Source organism: Myodes glareolus, chromosome 12 (genome assembly GCF_982192425.1).
Source record: "Myodes glareolus chromosome 12, mMyoGla1.1, whole genome shotgun sequence".
Lineage (NCBI taxonomy): Eukaryota > Metazoa > Chordata > Mammalia > Rodentia > Cricetidae > Myodes > Myodes glareolus.
Genome location: NC_142037.1, coordinates 44249088 through 44270998, shown reverse-complemented (window position 1 = coordinate 44270998; position 21911 = coordinate 44249088). Strand labels below are relative to the sequence as shown.

The window sequence follows — 21911 nt, the reverse complement described above, 5'->3', positions numbered from 1 at the left end:
TCTACAGACATCAGGCAGATACACAGTACACAGGCATACATACAAATAACCATACAAATAAAAAATGAGGAAATACCTTTTTTAAAAAACACACACACTATAATAAATAGAAAATAAAAACATCAGAAGTTTAATGGTTGTTGCTAAGGTCTGAGAGGGAATGAGAAGTGCTGGCTGGAGGGCACAAAATCTCAGCTGGGTAAGACGTTCTGAAGATCTAAGGTACGGCATGTGATGGAAGACAATCCTATTTTACTGCAGACTTTAAATTACTGGGAGTAAACCATGTGTTTCCACCACCCAAGACACACAGCTATGTGAGGTAACAGATCTGTTAGCTAGCTTGACTGTGGTAATCATTCCACAATGTGTACATATATCAAAATCTTACAGTACACAATATAAATTCATGCATTTTCATGTCAATTAAATCTCAAGATAGAGAAAACAAAAAATTAAGCAAAATCACTAACCATACAAATAAGTAGACTTAATTTTTTAGAAGTGTTTCATATACATAAGATTTTACTATCAAATTAGTATCTTTAAGGCAAATACAAAGTTTGCTGCCTCTTTTTATTTTTTAAATGTGTATGGGTGTTTTGCCTAAATGTAAGTCTATATACCACATGCACGCCTGGTGTCCATAGAAGCCAGATGAGGGCATCAGACCCACAGAACAGGAGTTTGTAAACAGGGGATTACAGAAGGTTGAGAGCCACCATGTGAGTTTTGGGAATTGAACCCAAAGTCTTCTGGAAGAGTCACAAGTGTTCTTAATTGCAAAAAATCCCCAGCCCCTCAAATCTGTGATGTTAAAATAATAGTTTTTAAAAAATGTATGTGCTTGTATGTACTTATGTATATTTCTGTGCATCACATGAGTGCAAGAGTCCACAGAGACCAGAGGGCATCAGATTCCTGGAGATGGAGTTACAGGTAGTTGGGAGCTGAGTGTTGTGGGTGCTAAGGACCAAACCCAGGTGCTCTGTAAGAGGAGTAGGCACACTTCACCATGTTTCCAGCCTCTCAATTTTAATGAAAATATTATACAGCACAAGCCTGTTAACTCAACATTAACTTTTCTAACATATTCTAAAGGTTAAATTTTAAGATACATCTTTCACCTCTAGAAAACACAATATGTTAAAAATACGCTTAAAAGATGATGAAGTTATATCATCCGATATCCTGTCCTTTTAATACACCTCTATAACTACATAGTACCATATAAATACATATACTATCAAATATAATATGATATATACTTCTATATATATCATATATACTGTCATATAAATGATCCAAGTGGTTGAAGTGAAACATGTCATTACACTCAATTTTTGAGACTAGCTCTTTCAAGGTGAGAGCCCAAGATATCACACAATATCTTAAAAAAATAAAGCACTCTTAAAATGAATTTTATTTGAAAATGATCATCAATTTATGGGAATTATATTCCTTTATTCTGTTTCTGTTTATTAAAAGCTTGAAAGTACAAAACTAGTATATCCTGAAAACCCAGGAGTGCGGTACATGACAGCAGCACCCTAAAGCAAGCAGGCCACCCTGGAGAGCACTCCTAATCAAAGGCATGGAACTTGGGAGGGCTCATCCAGGCACCTCTTACCTCAGGGAGCCTGGCTGCTGCCTACTTCTTTTAAAGAAAGACCACAATCTAGAGGGAAAGAAAATGGCCTATCAATTAATCATCCGAAAGATAAGAAGTTCCACTTTACAGGACTACTTTTGAATAACTAGTAGGCTAACTTCTGGTAAATAAACTCTATCACTTAAAAGAAATTACTAAAAAAAAACCATTAAATCTTGCAAAACTACTGTTGAAAACATAAAAAAAAATGTAATATCTGTACTGAAATTACTCTATCTCAAAATTGAATGGCTTGCTTTATCTTAACATGCTAAATCCCAGAAGTCAGCTTACCAAAATCATTCTGCTTTTCTCATTAGGGAACACTGTCAGTGGAGAAACTCCTCAGCATGTTTGATGAGAAGAATGGCAATAACAACTGAGTAAGTACACTGGTCTACCTGACAGACACCAAAACAGATGCTCTTACTTAAAATACGCTTAGATTTCCTCACTTTTAGGAGGAAATAGATTCTTCAGCAAGGCAGATAAGACTGTCACCCACAGTAGTGTGGTCTAGCCCACTAGCTCTTAATTCTGTTCTACCAAATATCCTCAGGTTATAACAATATTCTATACGACCTGCTTTTTAACTTTTAAAAGCACAGACTACAATGTGTCTACACATATAATTTCAAAGGAAAAAAATCAAAACAATGCCTAAACTTTTTAGCAGGAAAAAAGTTTATATACATCCTTCCACAAATTTATGGATATAACTATATCCCAAAAACATGATACAGTCAGATCCTTAGAGCTAAGTGTAGAACTACCGCATATACGAAAACTATGAAGACCGATACATGTGTGCTATGCTTGTAAGTCGAATATTTGGAATGGCAACAGTCTCAGTGACGTGTCATCTTCCAAAATGGTCAATATGTGTGGAGGTTTGAATGAGAACACCCCCCCATCAGTGCATATATTCAAATACTTAGTCCCCAGGTGGAACTGTCTGAAAGGGATTAGGAGAATTAGGAGGAGTGACCCTGTTGGGGTATGTGTGATCTTGCTGGAGGACATATATGTCACTGGAGATGAGTTATGAGGTTTCCAAAGCCCACATCAAACAGTTTCTTTCTCTGCTTGCTCAGTATATTAAGCTCTCAGATACTTCTCCAACCCTGCACCTGCCTGCTTCCAGCCATCATAATAGATAATCCTCTGAAGCTGTAAGCAAGTTCCCACTTAAACACCTTCTTTTATGAAAGTTGCCTTGGTCATGGTGTATTTTTATAGCACCAATAGAACCATAACTAAGACAATATGTATGAGTAATCAAAGTGTCCAAGTTTGATTTCTAATTGACCATGACCAAATCTAGCTTGGGGAGGAAAGGGTTTATTGCATCTTACATATCTCAGACATATCTCAGTTCACAGGCCAACACTGAAGTCAGGAAAGGAATTAAAGCAAAGGTCATGGAGGACCACAGTTTCCTTTCTTGCTCTCCATGGCAGCTTGCTCAATTTTTCTTTTCTATACAAACCAGGACCACCTGCCCAAGGGGCAGCACCACACAGAGTAGACTAGACCTTCCCACATCAATCATTAACCAAGAAAGTGCCCCACAGACCAGCCTACAGGCCAGTTTGATGGCTGCATTTTCTCAACTGAGGTTCCCTCTTCCCAGATGATTGACTGTAGCTTGTGTCAAACTGACAAGGATAAGAAAAACAACAGAGTAAGAAAAATTCAGTTTCAGCAAAAATAAAAATAAAAAACAGAAGTTGAGCCTTTCAAAAAGGTAGTTCAATTTCCCCACAACTTAAAACATAATAAAGATTTTCTAATCAGATTTAAAACACAGATTTGATTTTAAAATATCGGTAAATCTAATTATTACTTTGTTTTTAACTTTTACATGTTAAAAAATAGTAATAAAATCAAATGACAAATTAAGAGAAAATATAAGGAGTCAATACATCTAGTATATTAAAAATTCCAAAACTGGGGTAGAGAGATGGCTCAGCAGCTAAGAGCACTGGCTTCCTCTTCCCGAGGACCTAGATTCAGTCCCCAGCACTCACATGCAGCTCACAAGCAGCTCAACTCCAGCTCCAGCTGACCCGGCACCCGCACCGGCCTCCATGGGCACTGCAAGCACACGTGTACTTACATCCATGCAGGCAAAACATTTATACACATAAAATGAAAACAAACCTCTTTTTAAAGTTTAGCTTCATTTTTAAAAATGAAAACAATACAAAAAATAAGCAAAAGTAATGAACAATTAAATTAAAAGAAGATAGGAAAACGGCCTTTTTGGTATGTATTTATATGTTGTTGGAAGTTGCAGGCTAGACTGCTGGAAGTGGGATTGCTGGGTAAACAGATATGCTTCCTTTGGATCTACGCAGTCAACTTGAGCCCAAGAACTGTGTAAGAACTGTGCCACCATACACCCCACCAAGACCACTGGACTAGAAAACTGCCAGAATGTTCAGTATTGGCCACCTGACAGGCGTGCAGATCAGTACAGATTTCATTTTCTTAGAACGGAAGTTGAATTTTTTTCTATATTTTTTAATGTAAGAGTTTTAATAGTACCAACTTAGTTTTCAATTAATTCTTATAAACAACTCAATATTTCATACATAGGGGTTTTAGTTCATTTATGACTGAATTACCTGCAGGTAGGAAAAGGGGAAAGGACAATATTTACAAAAAAAATAACATAAAATTGTCTTTGCTTATCGTTTCTAGGACAAAAGGGGCAGAGACTGTAGAAATGGAGAGCTTCACTTTCCGACTTTCCTCTTGGGCAGCCATGAAGGGGACAGAGAGCTCAACAGTCAGGGAACCGCCTCCTTTGAAGGAGACAGACAAGGAGAAGATTGCTGTGCTAAACAAGAGAATTTTAATACTATCTTGCCAACTTTACAAAGTGGTGAAAAGGTATAAAATAGAATTAGAAAGAGCAAAACTAAGTATTAGAAAGAAAAACTGGGCAAAACCCAGGCTGAAAACTGGAAGTCCTGGGAAGCCTCTGCTGATGAGGAAGGTCCAACCTCACAAGCAAAGCTTCTATGAAAGACACACTAAGAACAGGAAAAATGTGACAAGGTTTTCAGAAGTTAAAAGCCAAAAACTCCTGGGTTTGCATAAATACAAGCAAAGGTTACAGCACAGATGGTGGAAGGCATTTAATAAGCAGAGAAGTCAACTTAGGCGCCGGAAGAAACACTTAATAAGGAGTCGATGGTAACCTGAAGATGTTGGCGTATCTACACAACGGCTATTCTCACTCAAAGGTCCACACGTGCGGGTGCCCTTAAAATTCTAATTGATTTTTAGCCTTTAATCCAACTAGCATCTAGAAGGAGGAGATCTCAAATCCGGTCCATCTGGCTGGGAAGGCAAATAACGAGCGCTTCTTCCACACCATGAACTCACTGCCTCACACTGACAAAGAATCAGAAGTGAAAAGAAGCTGCCCTGACACACAAGCCAAAAATGATTTGAGATTTTATAGCCTAATGTAAACCACAGTTTACATACTGCCACAAATCTACTTAAAACCCCATTTTCCTGTGACTTTATATGAAACTGGTTATAAAGAGTTAAGGCTAAAGTACAGCAAAACTCATGGATTAAGTGCACCTTTACGCAGTTACAAATAACAGGACGTCTGTCTCTAGAGACAGATGGTGAGCCGCCACTCTCTCCTACTCAGTTTTCCACAGTGAGTCAGACCTCCGAAATGTTTCCATTAATTATGAAAACAAATTGATCCTTTATTCTCTTAAATTCACTCGTCAGTCCCAAAAGATCAATGAACTTTATTAAAAATACAAAAGTGAAAAGCAAAATTTTATGCTTGATCTCAAGAGCTTAATTTCTACCTTGAAAATCACTTGATTATCAATTAGCAAAATCCACAGACGTCAACACCGTGCTCAGCAGAGGCTTTGATGCAGACCACAGAAAGCACCCATGCAGAGAGAAGGAAGGGAGTTCAAAACAGGTTACGATTTTTCTATTTCTCCATTCCTTCCCGAACTCTGTACTTCCAGCAAGTGCTGTGCTCCATGTGTTTCCTCTGCAGATTCATGAGCAGAATGACAAACTGGGAAGAGTTTTCAGACTATGGGACCAATCTGCTCATCTCTAAAACACTCCAAGTAAAAATTTTTAAAGTCAGTGAAGTATGTGCATAGCACAGGCAAAATAGGGGGACCATATGCCTTCAGTTATGGCCACCCATGATTTCCAGAGAGAAAGGACTGATAAACCATGACTAGATGACATTCTGCCACAGAAACTAAATGAGACTGGCTTTGTAAATCAAACATGTCTTAGTTACAATTTCTACTGCCTCAACACCATGGCCAAAATAAACTTGGGGAGGAAAGGGGCTTATTTCATTTTACAGCTTATAGTCCAGCATCCAGAGAATTTAGGGCAGGAGCCAAGGTAGGAACGTGGATGCAGGACTTGATACAGAAGTCACAGAGGAGTGTCACTTACTGGCTTGCACCTCATGACTTGCTCAGCCTGCTTTTCTTATACAATCCAGGACCACCAGTACAGGGATGGATGGAACTGCCCAGAGTGAGCTGGGCCCTCCCACATTTACCATCAATCAAGAAAATGCCCCCAGAGACCTGGTCAATCTGGAGGCAGGGCATTTTCTCAATCATATTTCCCTCTGCCAAAATTACTTTAGCTTGTGTCAAGTTAGTATAAAACTAGCAAGCACCACTGACCACTAATCAATTTGATAGCAAAGGGAACACAGCACTGTTAAACCACAACTTTTTCTTTCTTCTTCATCCCCAAGATCTCATAGTAATATTAATATCACATTATAAAACATTCCAGTTTCTGAAGTCTCACAGTCTTTATAAGTTGAGTCTCTAAAATATTTGCTGTGGGACAATAGTCTTTTAACCTGTTATTTGTATTAATTTTAATAAAACGCTGGTTGGTGAGTAGCCAGGCAGAAAGTAAAGGCGGGGCAACCAGGTAGGAAGTAGAGGCAGGGCAATGAGAAAAAGGAGAATTCTGGGAAGAGGAAAGATGCAATTTGTAATCATCACCAAGACACAGAGGAAGCAAGATGAGAATGCCTCACTGATAAAGGTACCAAGCCACCTGGCTAACACAGAAAAGAATTAAGGATTAAGATATAGGATGTAAGAGTTAAAAGGAAGCCTGAGCTACTAGGCTAACCAGTCTATAATTAATGCAGACCTCTGTGTATTTCTTTGGGACTGAACATCTGTGGGACAAGAAAAAACAGAAACCTCAGTTAACCTAGTCTCAAAAATCCAAAAATTAAGAGTAAAAATAAAAGAAATAGCATTTAAAATAAAGCCACATAAAGATGGAAAACACATAGAGAATCTGGATACTATATGTTATTATTGAATTGTTTGAATGCTAAGGAAGAAGCAACAGCTCCTAAAAGACACTTGCTGGATTAATCTAACATACATATTTTGAAAATGCTTTGACTTCAAAATTTAAGTCAAAATATATGTTACTTTAGAGAAGAGGTTTTGTTTTTGTTTCCACAGGAAATGAGAGGCTGTGAATTCATTCTGGGCTAAGAAAAATCAGGTTTTATCAAAGAAGATCCCCTGAAGAATCTCCAATAGGAGTAGATGGCCCAGATGATCTAACATTTCAGAGGACCTCTGTTGCAGTTTCCTCGGAGTTCTACATCCAAAACAGTCTCAAGACTGCTGGCTGAGATGATCAAGCCTCATAGAATTTTCCAGTCAGGACTTGAACTGTAATTCTAAATTTTCTTTAGGTCCCTGTAAGATTATCAGCGCCCCCAATCAGCAGGAAGTAGCCTGAAAAACTAAGCCTGCATTTCCCCCCAAAAAGGATTATGGATGTTTTTCTTTGTTTAGAGTGTTGGCTACAAGTTGTATGGGTAATGGTCAGGAAGAAAGCTAAACAAGGGAGATTCGATTCAGAGTTCTTGTTTTGAAAAAAAAAAAAAAAAGGTCTGGGGGTGGTGCTGTTGGACAATGGTTTTACTCTGTCAAGATTTGTTTCTTGTACTTGTGTAGTAAAATGCTGATTGGCCAGTAGCCAGGCAGGAAGTATAGGTGGGGCGGCCAGGTGGGAAGCAGAGGCAGGGCAAAAACAGGGGAATTCTGGGAAGAGGAAAGAGTCAGTCTGCAGTCGTCACCCAGATACAGAAGAAGCAAGATGAAAATATCTCACTGATAAAAGGTACCAAGCCACGTGGCTAACATAGACAAGAATAATGGGCTAATTTAATATGAAGCTTGAGTTAATAGGCCAACCAGTTTATAATTAATGTAGATCCCTGTGTGTTTCTTTGGGACTAAATGGTTGCAGGACTGGACGGGACAGAAACCTTTGTTAACACAGTATCTAAGTCTCTTCTGATGCTAAAAGCCTCTAAAAAAAAAAAAGAAAGAAAGAAAGAAAGAAAGGAAGAAAGAAAGAAAGAAAGAGAAGTCTTTAAAATACCCAATGTTTCTTTAAAATTTCTAAAGTCTCTCTAAAATATTCAATCTCTCTAATACTCCAAAGTCTCTTTAAAAGTTCAAAATCTCTCACCTGTGGGCTCCTACAAAATCAAAAACAAGCTAATACTTTATTCCTCCAAGTGGCAAGAAACAGGACACAGTGGTCACAATCAGACCAAAGTAAACCAAACTTTGACAGTATAAAAAGTTCAGTGCTTCTGCTCCTCACCCAGCCAGCGCAGTGGAAGCACTGGGGCAAGCAGGCCCTGCACCTTGCCTGGAGCATACCAGAGCTACCTGGCTGGAGGGGTCACAGGGGAGTCAGTCCCATGGAGATGAGAACTAGAGGGCAGCACCTGCCCCCTCCCTCAGATGCCATATGGTGGTATGGGTGGGGGAATATGTCCCCACCACCGGCCCATTGTCAACTGCAGCAGGCAGGAGAGCTAGCCCTGGTGTTGTGAGTACAGAAGATCCCTGCTCCTTGCTGCTCCTGCACTCGGTGAGCTAGCTAGAGCAGTGCTGGAGAGCCTGTCCTGGTGGGAACAATAAGAGAATGTGGCAGGCTGACCAACCCAGCTATCCCCCAGGCCCAGAACCAGGGCTATGAGTTAGCGCCCCACCCCCGTCCCCTGCAACATCCACCTCATCTGTGAACTGCTGGATATGAAGGGCAGACCTGCAGATCCAAAGCTACAGGATCTCCACGACACAAGGCTTGCTCTAGTGCTCTCTCTCATGCTCCAGGAGGAGTCCCAGTGAGGGCCCAGTATTGACGGAGTAGTGGAAGTCAGAGTCCTTGAGCCAGACTAAGGATCCATTGTAAAGTTAACTAAGAGGTATACTGTGTGACTCAGTGGGCCATACTATAGCTTCCACACTGAAACTCTTTTGTTGTTTTATTTTTAGGCTATACTTTTAAGTATTGTTTTTGGGGGAGATCAGAAGGGCAGAGGGCAGTGTGAGGGGAGAGATGAGTGGAATTTGGATGCATGATATGAAAACCAAAAAGAATTAATAAAATGGTTTTTTAAAAAGAAAAAGAAAAGTTCAGCACTTGAAATCTGGGACTCACTCAGGATCCCCTGGACTCCAAAAGGCCCAGAACAGCTCCGCTTCTCCAGCTCTAGCATCACAGGCACAGCTTGTCCCCTAGGCTCAGGCCAGCTTCACTCCATGGCTGCGGTTGTGAGTGGTGGTTTTTCAATGGTACTAACATCTCTACGATTCTGGGGTATCCCTTCACCAGTGACCTCTTCAGGGCTGTCTTCAGAGATTCTAACCTTGCCAACATGCTGCCAAGTCTCAGCCTCTCTCAATAACCCCTTGGCTACCTAGGAAATTCTTGTTACCAAGTTTGGCTGCAGGTATGAGGTAATACAACCTGGGCCCTCTCTAGACCACAGCTTCTGTGTGCTGTCACTGGGGACATACTCTTAGACTTAGGATCCTCAATGACAGTGATCTCTTCCTAATCACTGGTGATTTCTCAGCTGCAACTGACCAGCAACCATTGTCCCCCAAACCAAAGGTTTCACTTCAGTGGTGCAGGTCTCTTGCTAATCCAAGTGTAGTTTTCAGCTCCAGCTTGTCAGAGTCAGATTCTTAATTTACTTTAATTTAAAATAAATATGGCCCAATAGGCTTTAAAAGACTCTCAAACTTCCCCCCCGAAAGTTCACAGGCCAGACCTCTACTGTCTGCATAGCTCTTAACATGCTTATCTTCCAAGCCACTGCAGAAAAGTCCACTGAGCTCTGAGCACTCGATGGTTTTTCCAGTCCAAGATTCAAATGCTACCATAATCCTCCCCAAAATACAGGCCTATCACAACCCACACCCACGATCTGAGTATCAACTATTTAGTTAGGGTTTCTATTGCTACAATAAAACACCATGACCAAAATTAGCCCGGGGAAGAAAAGGTTTATTTCCCCTTACATCTTGTAACCCATCATCCAGGAAAGTCTGAGCAGGAGCTCAAGGTAGAGACTGGAGGTCACGGAGTAGTGTCAGCTACTGGCTTACCCCGCATGGCTTGCTCGGAATACTTTAATATAGCAACCAGAACCGCCAGCCCAGGAATGGCACCACCCACAGCAGACTGGGTCTTCCCACATTAACTGAGAAAATGCACCACAGGCTTCCCTATGTCATTTTTGGGGGAAGGGGACATTTTTCAATTGACGTTCCCTCCCACAAGCTAATGACTGTAGCTTGTGCCGAGCTGACATGCCACTATCCAGCACAAGAAGTATATCAAGAAACACATAACAAACTCAACAGGAAAGCAAATAACAATATCATATTTTATGAGATAATATTGCCAATCTCCAAAATCAGACAAAAAATGCTTTCAGGTACTAAAACTAATTCTTTCACATGTTAAGGCAAGAACTCAATAATAGGATACTTTGAGTGTTTTTCCAGTATAGCTAAGGGACCTAGATTATTATTAGGCAATATGTTGCTTGGTTCTCTTGCCAGTGGATAGCAGAATAAAGCACACATAAGTTTCACAATTTAGATAGAAAGTGTAAAACTATCAGTGAAAACTGCAGGAAACTGACACACAAAGCACTGTTTAGAAAAACCCCACGAGGGCTGTAAGATATTCCCAGCTTTATTAGACCAGGAGTTTCACTTTAAAGTTTAAAAATGTTGATACTTTTATAAATAATACTAGGTTCAAAAGAGCCAGAGGACCAGAGAGTTTGCTGTGAGACTCTGTCTTGTAGTAATGTCAGATGCTACACCCACAAAGTCTCACCAGAACAGCAGCCCAAGCATGAGGTGGACAGGATGACAACAGACTTGCTCATGTGGATGGGAAAGCACAGGATATTTCAACTCTACACAGCGGGAGAAACAGTCTTCCCCAGGGAAAGTACACTAATTCAGTATCCAATACCAAATGGTCAGCCCTGGAAACATACCCAGTAACCGTAGACTGAAGTTATTACTTATGAATATATATATATATACTATACACACACACATATATATATATGTGCATAAAATAATTAGTGACAAAAAGAGGCCATGAATTTGAAAAAGAATGAGGGAGAGTTTGGATGGGGAGAAAGAGGAAAATGATGTAATTGTATTATAATCTCAAAAAATAAAAATAAATTTTTAAAAAGAGAGAAAATATTTTTCTTCCTAAAACCGTCTTGTGGCACTTGGGAAGGTAAATTGTTCTAATATTTATAATCATGAATCACAAAGTATATCAATTTGCAGTTTTCCCTTGGTACTTGGTAGAGGATCTTTTTTATCCTAAATTAATTAGAAGGATGATGGAGACAGGGTGGTGAGACAATAAAGCGCCACTCTCCAATCATCTCTATGATGAGCTATGGATGACTGTAGCCAGATGAGCACACACATCCTGAAGCAGCACTCACAGTGACCCTGATTTAAAGCTCTTCCCTTACCTCATATTCTCCACTTTGTAAACATAGATTTGTATCTTCATAGATTTCATCTCTCAAGAGCACAGAGACATACAGCAAATATTAAAATCTTTTAAATCCCTGCATTAACTTATTTTAAAGACCCTTATCTCTTATTTTACCTATCTTCCTTGAAGTACGGTAATGAGAACTACCTAAAGTAGTAGGGACTCTGGGCCAATGCAGAGGACAGGGACAAAGTGCTTTAAGGCACGAGAGAGGAATCGTCAACACAATCACTCGCTTTAGGAGGACCTTACAAAGTATTCTATCGTCAAACATTAAACTGCTTTAAATGTCACTTTTCAAAATAAGAATGTTTGAAATGTGTTTTGTAATTAACTGTGCATGTGGCATGTACACATGTGCGTGTGTATATGCCATGGTATATATAAGGAATTTAGAAGTTAAGCTTTGGGAGTTAGTTCTTATCTTCCACCTTTTGGAAACAGGGTCTCTGGTTTCTGCCACTGTGAGGCTTACTCCAAGCTGGCTCACAACATCTAACCTTTCAAGAGGGTTCCAGAGAGTGACCACAGGTCCTTGGGTTTGTGAGGCTAGCATTTTCATCTGCTGAGTCATCTTCCAAGCTCAAAAACATTTAATATAAATATATTTAGTATGAAAAATAATTGCATATGGGGCTGGAGAGATAGTTCAGGAGTTAAGAACATTTGCTGTTCTTCCAGAGGACTGAGGTTTGATTCCCAGCGCCTACATGGAATTCCACAAGTGTCTATAACCCCACAGTTCCAGGGGTTCTGATGTCATCTTCTGGCCTCCTCTAGTACCAGTTACATGTGTAGTGCATAGATATACCCACAGACAACCCACACATACAGAATAAAAGTTAACAAGAAATAATTATGAAGTATAATTGAGTAAGTAAAATACACAAACGATGCCTTAAAATGAAAGTAAATAATACCACACTCGCTTCCAAATCTAGTCAAAGAATGAAAATAGAAACTCTTCTATATGCAGGGCACTGTTGACACTACTAGAACCAAAGATTGAGAACCAAAAATTATTAGGATAAAAATATGTTAGGAGAAAACATTGTAAAAAATGTAAAAAGCTGGCAAAATGGCACAGGCCTTTAATCACTGCACTTGGGAGACAGAGATAGGTGGAGCATTACAAGTTTAAGGACTGCCAAAAACTTCCTGGTGAGACTTTGTCTCCAAGACCAAAACAAAACATAAAATTAAAAAATAAAGTAGGAATGTAAAAGAAGTAGGGAATGTTACACTAAGAAATCAGCTACATACTTTCTTTTAAAAAAATAAGTTAAAAATGTACAGTAGGTACATCCACTAAAATAATCCATTTAAAAATCATTAGGAGTAACTGTCATGAGTGAGATAAAAGATTTATACATGAATGATGTGGGATTTCCCTCTGTATGCTGTGATTGCCATGGGTTAATATAGAAACTGTCTTGAGCCCATGATAGGGCAGAAGAGAACTAGGTGGGGAAAACTAAACTAACTGTTGGGAGAAAGAAGGGCGGAATCAGAGAGATGCCCTGCAGCCCTGCCGAAACTTTAGCTGGTAAGGCACAGCCATGTGGCAATACACAGATTCATAGAAATGGGTTAAATTAATATGTAAGGGTTAGCCCATAAGAAGCTAGAGCTAATGGACCAAGCAGTGTTTTAAATAATATAATTTCTGTGTGATTATTTCAGGGCTGGGCAGCCGAGAAACGAACAAGCAGCCTTCTCCAACACATGAAACTATAAGCTGTCACTGAAAGAAACACCGAGAAATCTGCTAAGTGCCTGGAGAACTGCGTGACGAAACACTAACCAAGCTAACCCACAGTCAATACTGCTCTCAACAGCTCACTCTCATCTTCAGAAACAAATGGAAAAAATCCATCCTAAAACTTACATGAAACCTCCAGGGACTCTGAATAATCAAATAATCAAGGAGACAAACAACAGGTAAAGGTCTCATAGATCTTTATTTCAAAACTCCTTCTGAAACTGCAGTAATCAAACACTGTGGCAATGGATCATGGCAAGGTACTTAGACAAGGCAATGAACAGAGAGCCGAAATAAACCCTTGTCTTCATGATGAATGGATCCTAAACAAATATGCCACAACTATTCAATGAGGAAAACACAGGTGCTGTGTTTAAACATTGGTGCTGTGAAAATGCAGTACCTACCTAAAAAATATTAAAGGTGCATCTGACCATATATAAGAAAATTTCAAAATGAATTAGAGGACCAACTGTAAGACCTAAAATAGTAAAATTCTTAGAAGAAAATAGGGGGAAAATCACATCATTTTTGATTTGGCAGTGATTTATTAAATATAACAGCAAAAACATAAGCAGTAAAGGGAAATGATAACCGGGCTTAGGACAAGGACTGTTGCAAACAGAAATGATAACTGGGCTTCTGCACAAGGACTGCTGTGCATGAAAGTACACACCAAGAAGGTGAGAAGAAAAGCCATAGAAAAACACCTGCCGATCAGAGATTTGAGAATGGATCCAATGTCCAGAATATATAAAGAAAGGCTACAGCTCAACAAGTTCAGCTAAAACATGTCCAATTCCCTGGCTAAAGAAGAGATAATCTAGAGTCTCAGGAGGAGGAGAGAACTGGTCAGACTACAAAGTGCAGAGCTAACTGTGGCCAGCAAGGCTGAGTGCAAATAAGGAAATCTAGCACAGGGAAGACAAGCTTAGACAGTGATCCAGCACAGAAACCCCTGCGGAGGCTGCAGGGGGCTCAGTGGGGGAAGCACCTGCTGTGCAGTCATGAGGAGATGAAGTCAGCCCCCTAGAAACCATATAAGAATCCAGGCACAGTGGTGCAAGCTGTAGCCCCACTCAGAGCAAGAGAGGAGAGAAGAGGAGCCATGGGGAGCCTCACTAGCCAGTAGTTCAGTAAAAGATGCTCTATAAGGTGAGGGAGACTGAGGTTGACAGCTGGCATTGACCGCCAGCCTCCATCAGCGCTCATGCACATGCACACAGGTACCTGTGCACACACAGATACCAATAAACACAGATGCAGACACCCACATGAACATGTACAAAAGCTATATAAAAATATAAACAAAGCAACAACAAAAACTCTAGAGTGTGAAGAACTCTAAGAATAAGATTCCAAGCCTGAAAATCTACCAATCAGAAGGAGATGAAATTAAAACTAAAGCATGGAGAATGTGTTTAATACAAATATAGCAGAAAAGTTTCAAAATTAGAGAAAAATCAATATTTAAGCATAGAAGGCATTGAAAAAAGAAACATATAACCCAGAAGAGAACCTCTCCACAACATAGTAGAGTTTTCTGATTTCACTAATGTCCCAAAGACATTCTTCACAGAACTAGAGAAGAGAATTCTACAAGTCACATGGAAACACGAAACAGCACAAACAGCTAAAACAACCTTGAGGAGAAAGACAGTGCTGGAGGCACCACAGTACCGGACCTCACATGACATTACACAGCCGCAAAAACAGCAGGGCACTGGCACACAAGAGACACACAGGTCAGTAGAGTGCAGAAAGAAACCTACATGGAGACAGTCACGTAATTTCTGATTTAAAAAAGAAAAAACAGACATCAGAGCAAAGATAGCCTCTTCACAAATAATACTGGGGAAATTAGATTCCCCTGCAGAAGAATAAAGTCAGGTTGGTATCTCTCACTCTGCACAAAAATTAATTCAAAGTGGGTCAAAGACTTTAATATAAGGCCTGAAATACTGAAACTGCCAGGGGAAGACAGGTAAAATCCTTCAAGAAAGACAAACAGCCAAGAACTTTGCGAATAAAGCCTCCAAGAGAACAGGAAATAATCCTAAGAACTGACAAAGGGAATCACAGCAAAGACAATGAGCACTAGAAATGAGGGCAGCATTGGGAGTACCACAGGGAACCCTACCAACACACACCAGGCAGTGTGTAGATTACATAAAGAACAGCAAAAAAAAATCATCTAATCAATAAATAGGCTAAGAAATTCAACACAGTTCTCAAAATATGAAATGCAGAGCCAACAAGTACTTGAAAAGTATTCAACATTCTTAGCCATCAGACAAACGAAAAGCAAAACGATAGCAATTCAGTGTCACCCTCATAGACAGCTGCATCAAGAAAACGAAGTAATAAAAGATGCTGATAAGGCTGGCAGTGGGGGTGGGGAAGCCCTTCCTTGCTGCTGGTGGGATGTAAATAGGTCCACCCATAGTAGAATCAGTAAAAAACAAAACAAAACAAAAACAGAAAATACCTATATTGCTTTGGGAGTCATTTAGGTCACCCTGGCCAAACCTTTGATATGAGGTTTCTTATGTTTGGGACTGGGGTTTTAAGTTTATGGCTCTTCCTTTCAGATACATGTAAATCTATATATGTATATATGTATGCAAGTATACACAAACACTTATATTAGTATATGTAGTTTTAAGTAAATATAAATTAATTTGGTTCTTTGAAGCCTTACCAAACAACCTCGGTGCTGTCCCTCGTCATCCTCCTCAGTTGAAGCCCCTTCCCCATCTCCTACTTCATATCTCCCATGTCCTGATATTCCCCGCCCAACCCCCATGACCACCTATGGTTGCCTTATATTTTCCTGTGGTTACTCCATGTGGTATGTGCACACCTGAGAATTTTGAGTTGCATAGCATCAATAAGAGAACATGGGGGATTTGTCTTTCTGGGTCTGTATTACATTGTTCAACATAATCTTTACGGGTTCTATATTTGCCTGCAAATTTCACAGTTTCACTTTTTCTTACAGATGATTAATATCAATGTAGCTCTTGGCTACGTCTCAGGTGTTAAGGGTAGGTCCCTGTAGCTGAAGACACCACACAGTTTGGACACAGGACTTGGATGACTTGAGCTGGATCTGACCTAAAAGCCTCTTTCCTGTGGTCTAGCTTTGACAGTTCCAGAAAATACCGCAAGCCGCCAAGGGAGGGAAGCAATTAAACAGCGCTACCCAAGCGGAACATCTATGAACCGTGACAACTGCCAGCATGGCAAAATCTGCATGGGTGCAAAACTCAGCACTCACATCAGTGGCAGTGGCAACCAACATGTCACATTCAGGAAAATAAACACATTTTTTCATAAACAAAAATCTCTCTCTCTCTCTCTCCCTGTGTGTGTGTGTGTGTGTGTGTGTGTGTGTGTGTGTGTGTGTGTGTGTGTATGTATGTGTGTGTAGGCATGACACTAAAAATGAGATCAAGACAGACAGGAAGAGACTTTAAGGAAAGGGGTAATGAGAAGGTACCTGGATACCCATGCCATGAAAGCAGAAGGAGGGACTATTGGGGGGAATGGGGAACAGCCAGAGAGGGGATGGAGGCAATCAGCAGGCAAGGCATTGGTTTAAAGCAAAGTGGGATACCTATGGGCAAAAATGTTATATTGAAACCCATTATTTTCAATGTAAACTTAAAAATTAATTAAAAGATAATTAAAGGACAAAAAAACATGCAAGGGAATTTGAATAGACATGTCTCCAAAGAAGATATAAAATGTCAATAAACACAAACATGTTCAACACCTCAGTCATACAAAGTATGATGTACTGCCATTTCACACCCACTAGGGTGACCATTATAAAGCAGAAACCAAAGGTGAAATGGGCACTCATGAAGACATGGAAGAACTAAAGCTCTTACATGCTGCTGTGGGATATGAACTCACACAGCTGCTATGCAAGAAAACCGCCTTCCTGGGACCTAGCAGTCACGAGCCATGAATTACCTGACAGAACTGACAGAAGCGACCCAGGCTCTTTCCCACTGAGCACAGCAGCAGTATTCACAACCAGAAACCAGAATAACGCAAATTCCACTACCAGAGGAAGACACAATAGTGTGTGTGCGGCAACACTCTAAAGCTGTGAACTGAGTGAGATTCTGCTTTGTGCTCTAAGAATGACCAGGACATTGGTGTGAATTCAGTAGACCACACAGGAAAAGACAAAAGGCATCTGATTCCATTTATGTGAAGTATCTAAAATAAGCACACTTACAGTGAGAGAAAGCAAAACAGGTTATTAGGATGTAGGTAAGGATAGAACTTGAGAGTTATTGAGTACTAGGATTAGAGTTTCTATTTAAATAAGGAGAGGAGCAGCAGCTGCAGCAGCAGCAGCAAGGTTGGAAAGATGGCTCAGCAGGTAAGGGTACCTGCCAACAACCCAGACAACCTGAGTGAAGTCCTTGGGACCTACATGGCAGAAGGAGAGAACCAACTCTGAAGTTGTCTTCTGCACTCTACACATGCACACACACACAAAATAAACAAATAAATGAATGTAATAAAACTTATAAAGTGGGGCTTCTTATGCAACATTATGAATGCACTTAGTACAAAATTGGGCAAAGCAGCAAAAGTTCTGTAGTATGTTTAGTATAATAATGTATAATCTATTTGCATTATGTTTTTCTGCAGAGATGCGACCAACTGTCTACTCACCCCAGATAGTGCACCAACAACAGACCAAGCTTATGATAAGCAAGTAGATCTACTCACATAAATAGTAGTGAGGTGTGGTGTGGGACCATGGTCTGCATTCTGTCAATTATATTTTAAATAAACGCTGATTGGCCAGTATAGGTGGCACAACCAGTCAGGAAGTAGAGGCGGGTCAATGAGAACAAGAGAATTCTGGGAAGAGGGCACAGTCCCAGCCCAGACACAGAAGAAGCAAGATGTGACTGCCTCACTGAAAATGGTACCAAGTCATGTAACTAACATATACTAGAATAATGGGTTAATATAAGTTATAAGAGTTAATAAGAAGCCTGAGCTAATGGGCCAATCAGTTTATAGTTAATGCAGAACTCTGTGTGATCTCTTTGAGACTTAACGAATGTGGGAACCAGGCAGGACAGAAACCCTGACAACAGAAGTGTTAGCTATAGAACCATGGAGACTTACTTATGGGCAGCTACACCACCAAAGAAAATGTCTGCGAGTCCAGGAACTGTGAACGCCCGTGTATCTGAGGGGAGGACGGACCTCTCAAGTTGCTTGTGGCCAGCCCTTGCACTGCTGTGTGAGCCTTCCCTTCTCTCCACAAGAGAAGGTTAACGGGTCCAAACTTGGGCTGGCCTCCTGCAGATAATCCCAGCTGCTCCTAAGACAACTGCACCATGTCATGTCCAGAAGATAGCATTCAACACCAGTGAGTTTTCAATTTTTAGACTTCCAAATTATTAACAAATGTGTTCAGGGTGTGCAGAGGGTGCATGTCCATAAAATGAATCTCTATTGAAAAACAGATCCTGGTTTGGTATGCACATCAGATGCTCAAAAATGCACTATCAAAACTTGCAAACAAATACAATTGACTGTTATTCCAGTTATAAACCTACATTAAAAGTTCAACAGGTCAGAGGCTCTGATGGGCTGAGCATGCCTGTTTCCAGGACAAGTTTGAGGAAGCAACGACATACCTGATAGAGCATGATGGGTTCTATGTTGTATCCTAAGATATCAGCAAAGTTCTTAGCAATGACGGTTTTGCCACAACCCTACAAGAGAAACACCGACATGGAAGGGCTGAGTCCACATCCTCAAAGCTGGTAAGCAAACGCCTACACCGAAGCTGCCATTCTTACCTTTCCTCCAATTAAACATATATCCTTCACCATGTGAGACTGCATCATTTCAGCCAGCAACTGCTTGTGGCTTGGAGTCTGAATGAAACGGTCAGATGCAACAGGCTGATTGACCGCTCTAGTCCCAGCTGGCACCTGTTATTTTAAAGAGGTAAAATATATGCAAGTTTTTCTCAAAATATTAGTAATAGGAAACACACACCTTCCACTTAAGAGACCCTTATTGATTTCTTATCAACTCTCTGCAACTATTTTTCCATTCCAACCTAATGATCCTTATTAAATTGTATCAATTATTCCTCTAAAATTTAAGTTTCATACCATTGAATAGGTTCAAAATATGTCATGTTCTTTCTAACATGTCATTAAAAGCAAACAGTACTGAGCATAACATTTTTTCTTAAACTCCAGTTTTAAGTACAAAATTCAAAGTTATCACACACTAGAGCCTCCTCTTTCTTAAAAGCCACACCCGCAGACCCTCACCTCTCTCCTTAGCTTGCACTAGACAGTATCTATCTATGAAAACCCTTCCTCCCACTCACCTGCTTTTGCTTTTTAGGTTTTTTTTTCTTTTTTCCCCAGATTCATCGGGTTTTTGGACCCAAATGGCTATTTCCTTCTCTAGGGACATTTATTTTAAGATCTGATTTTCACTTATCTGTATGAGTCTACACCATATGTGTGTGGGAGTCTGGAAAGGCCAGAAGAGAACATCTAATTCCCTGGAGCAAGAGTTCCAGGTGCTTGTGAGTCACCTGACATGGGTAATGGGAATTGAACTCTGTCCTCTGAACAGCAGTAAGTGCCTCAACTACTGAGCTATCTCTTCTATCCCTCTAGGGATGCTTTTGAAACTAAATTTATTTTTAACTCATACATAAATTTAAAAACTGTGTGTATAAGTAGGTTATTATGTGATGTTTCTATACTATGTATATGTCGACTAATGGTTAGAAGATCATCTGGTACTAACATAAAAGGTCAACTGGAAGGACAGAAGGCAATGAACTTGTAGGGTCTTCACCAAGATGATCTGACTTAAACATTACACAATATACATAAACACATATTAAATCCATGATGACATGACTTAAACATTACGTAGTGCACACACCCATAAATATAGATCAAGTCTGCCGCCTTCAGAAGTTTTTTGGGTTTTTTTTTTTTTTTAGTTTTTTTTTTGAGACAGGGTTTCTCTGTGTAACAGTCCTGGGTATTTTAGATCTTACTTTGTATACAAGGCTGACTTTGAACTCAAGAGATTCGCTTGCCTCTGCCTCCCAAGTGCTGGGATTAAAGGCATGCACCGCCATTCAGCAACTTCTCATTTCTTTTGGTTTGCTTTTGTTTTTGAGAGAGTCAGTCTCCCTACATTGCCCACGTTGGCCTCAAATTCACGATGCTTTACTTCTTCTAAGTGCTGGAGTTAAAGGCGTCCACCATCTCAGGGCTCTCTTTTTAACTTACTTGTGACAAAAAGAAAAATTAAACTCCTTTGCCCTAACTGTTTGCAATATAGACCCACAACTGCACACAGGAGCTTCTTATCCCTGGCTGTGATTCAGTAAGCACAGACCAACCTCTCTCCATCCCTTTCTTACCCTTACTGTCCCAGCCTCTTGTAATCACTATTCTACTCAACTACTATGAGATGATGATTTTAGATCCTAAGCATGGATAATTTTCTCTTTATTGGCCTTCTGGGGCCCAGGTTGTGCTGAGGATTGTGGGCTTGGCTGGACTGTATATAACAAACTCTAAAGGACTAGTAATTAGGAAGTATCATACCAGATCTGCATTTAAGGGAGATCATCATGGTACTAACACAGAAAGTGAACTGGAAGAAATGGCAGGCAATGAATAAGCTGACAGAGCCATTACCAAGTAAAACAAATTATGGCAACTGGCTCGTATCTCATAGCTCCAAACACTTTATTAAAGCAGCCACAGTACCCTACAACATCATACTCATGGGCCACCAGGACACTCCTATGCTGTTTTCTCACACTTAGCCTGAGTCTCCCCTCAGAGGCTTTCCCTTTCCCTCCCTGCATGACCCCCCTCTACCCTTCACACTACAGCAGTCCTTATTCTGCCTCTAGCTCAGATCATGGGAGGACAACCATCTGAAGCAGGCACAGGCGTACAGTGGGAACAGAACCTTCCTAAAGGTCCTAGCAGGCTGCTGCTCCCTGACCAGTTAACACAGGTGAAACACGGAGCCACAGGACAGCTCAGCTGTTTAAGCTATTATAAAATACAGAACTTACCTCTAGGACTACTGGGGGATTTAAATGGGATAGTATATGTAAGGAGAAAGGAAATATACACTAAGTCTAATTACAGAGAGCCTGGCTCCAGATAGATATAACATGAATAAGGAATGGATAAGTATAGCTACATGAATAAATATTAATATCCACATTAAAATGAATTGTTATAACAGAATTGTGCTTGGTCACAAAAGGCAGGCTTTGTTTTTACATTCAGAATTTTCAAGCTGGGTTCCCTGGGGTTCCTAGAGCCCTGGGCTCAGGGTTAGAGTGAAAGGACAAAGCAGACCACACACATTCCCTGTCTAAGCACTGCCCAATGGCACAACTCCTGTCCAAACTGGTTCCTGCAGCTGGGAAGGGGACTGAAAACAGGATTCTCTGTTGGGAAAATATTTAAAAGCACTATTTCTTTTTATTCCATTATGTTTTGTTTTATTACATTATATTATGGT

General features: G+C 40.2%; 1 protein-coding gene across 1 annotated transcript in view; it reads right to left on the bottom strand.

Moving 5' to 3' along the window:
• Positions 1-21911, bottom strand: part of Vwa8 (von Willebrand factor A domain containing 8) — a 327640-nt gene that overhangs the window by 206357 nt on the left and 99372 nt on the right. Inside the window, exons 11-12 of the mRNA XM_048422107.3 lie at positions 19178-19312; positions 19013-19090 (exon numbers count right to left, since the gene is read on the bottom strand). Of these exons, the coding sequence (XP_048278064.1) occupies positions 19013-19090; positions 19178-19312 (213 nt within the window). The remainder of the gene's footprint in view (positions 1-19012; positions 19091-19177; positions 19313-21911) is intronic.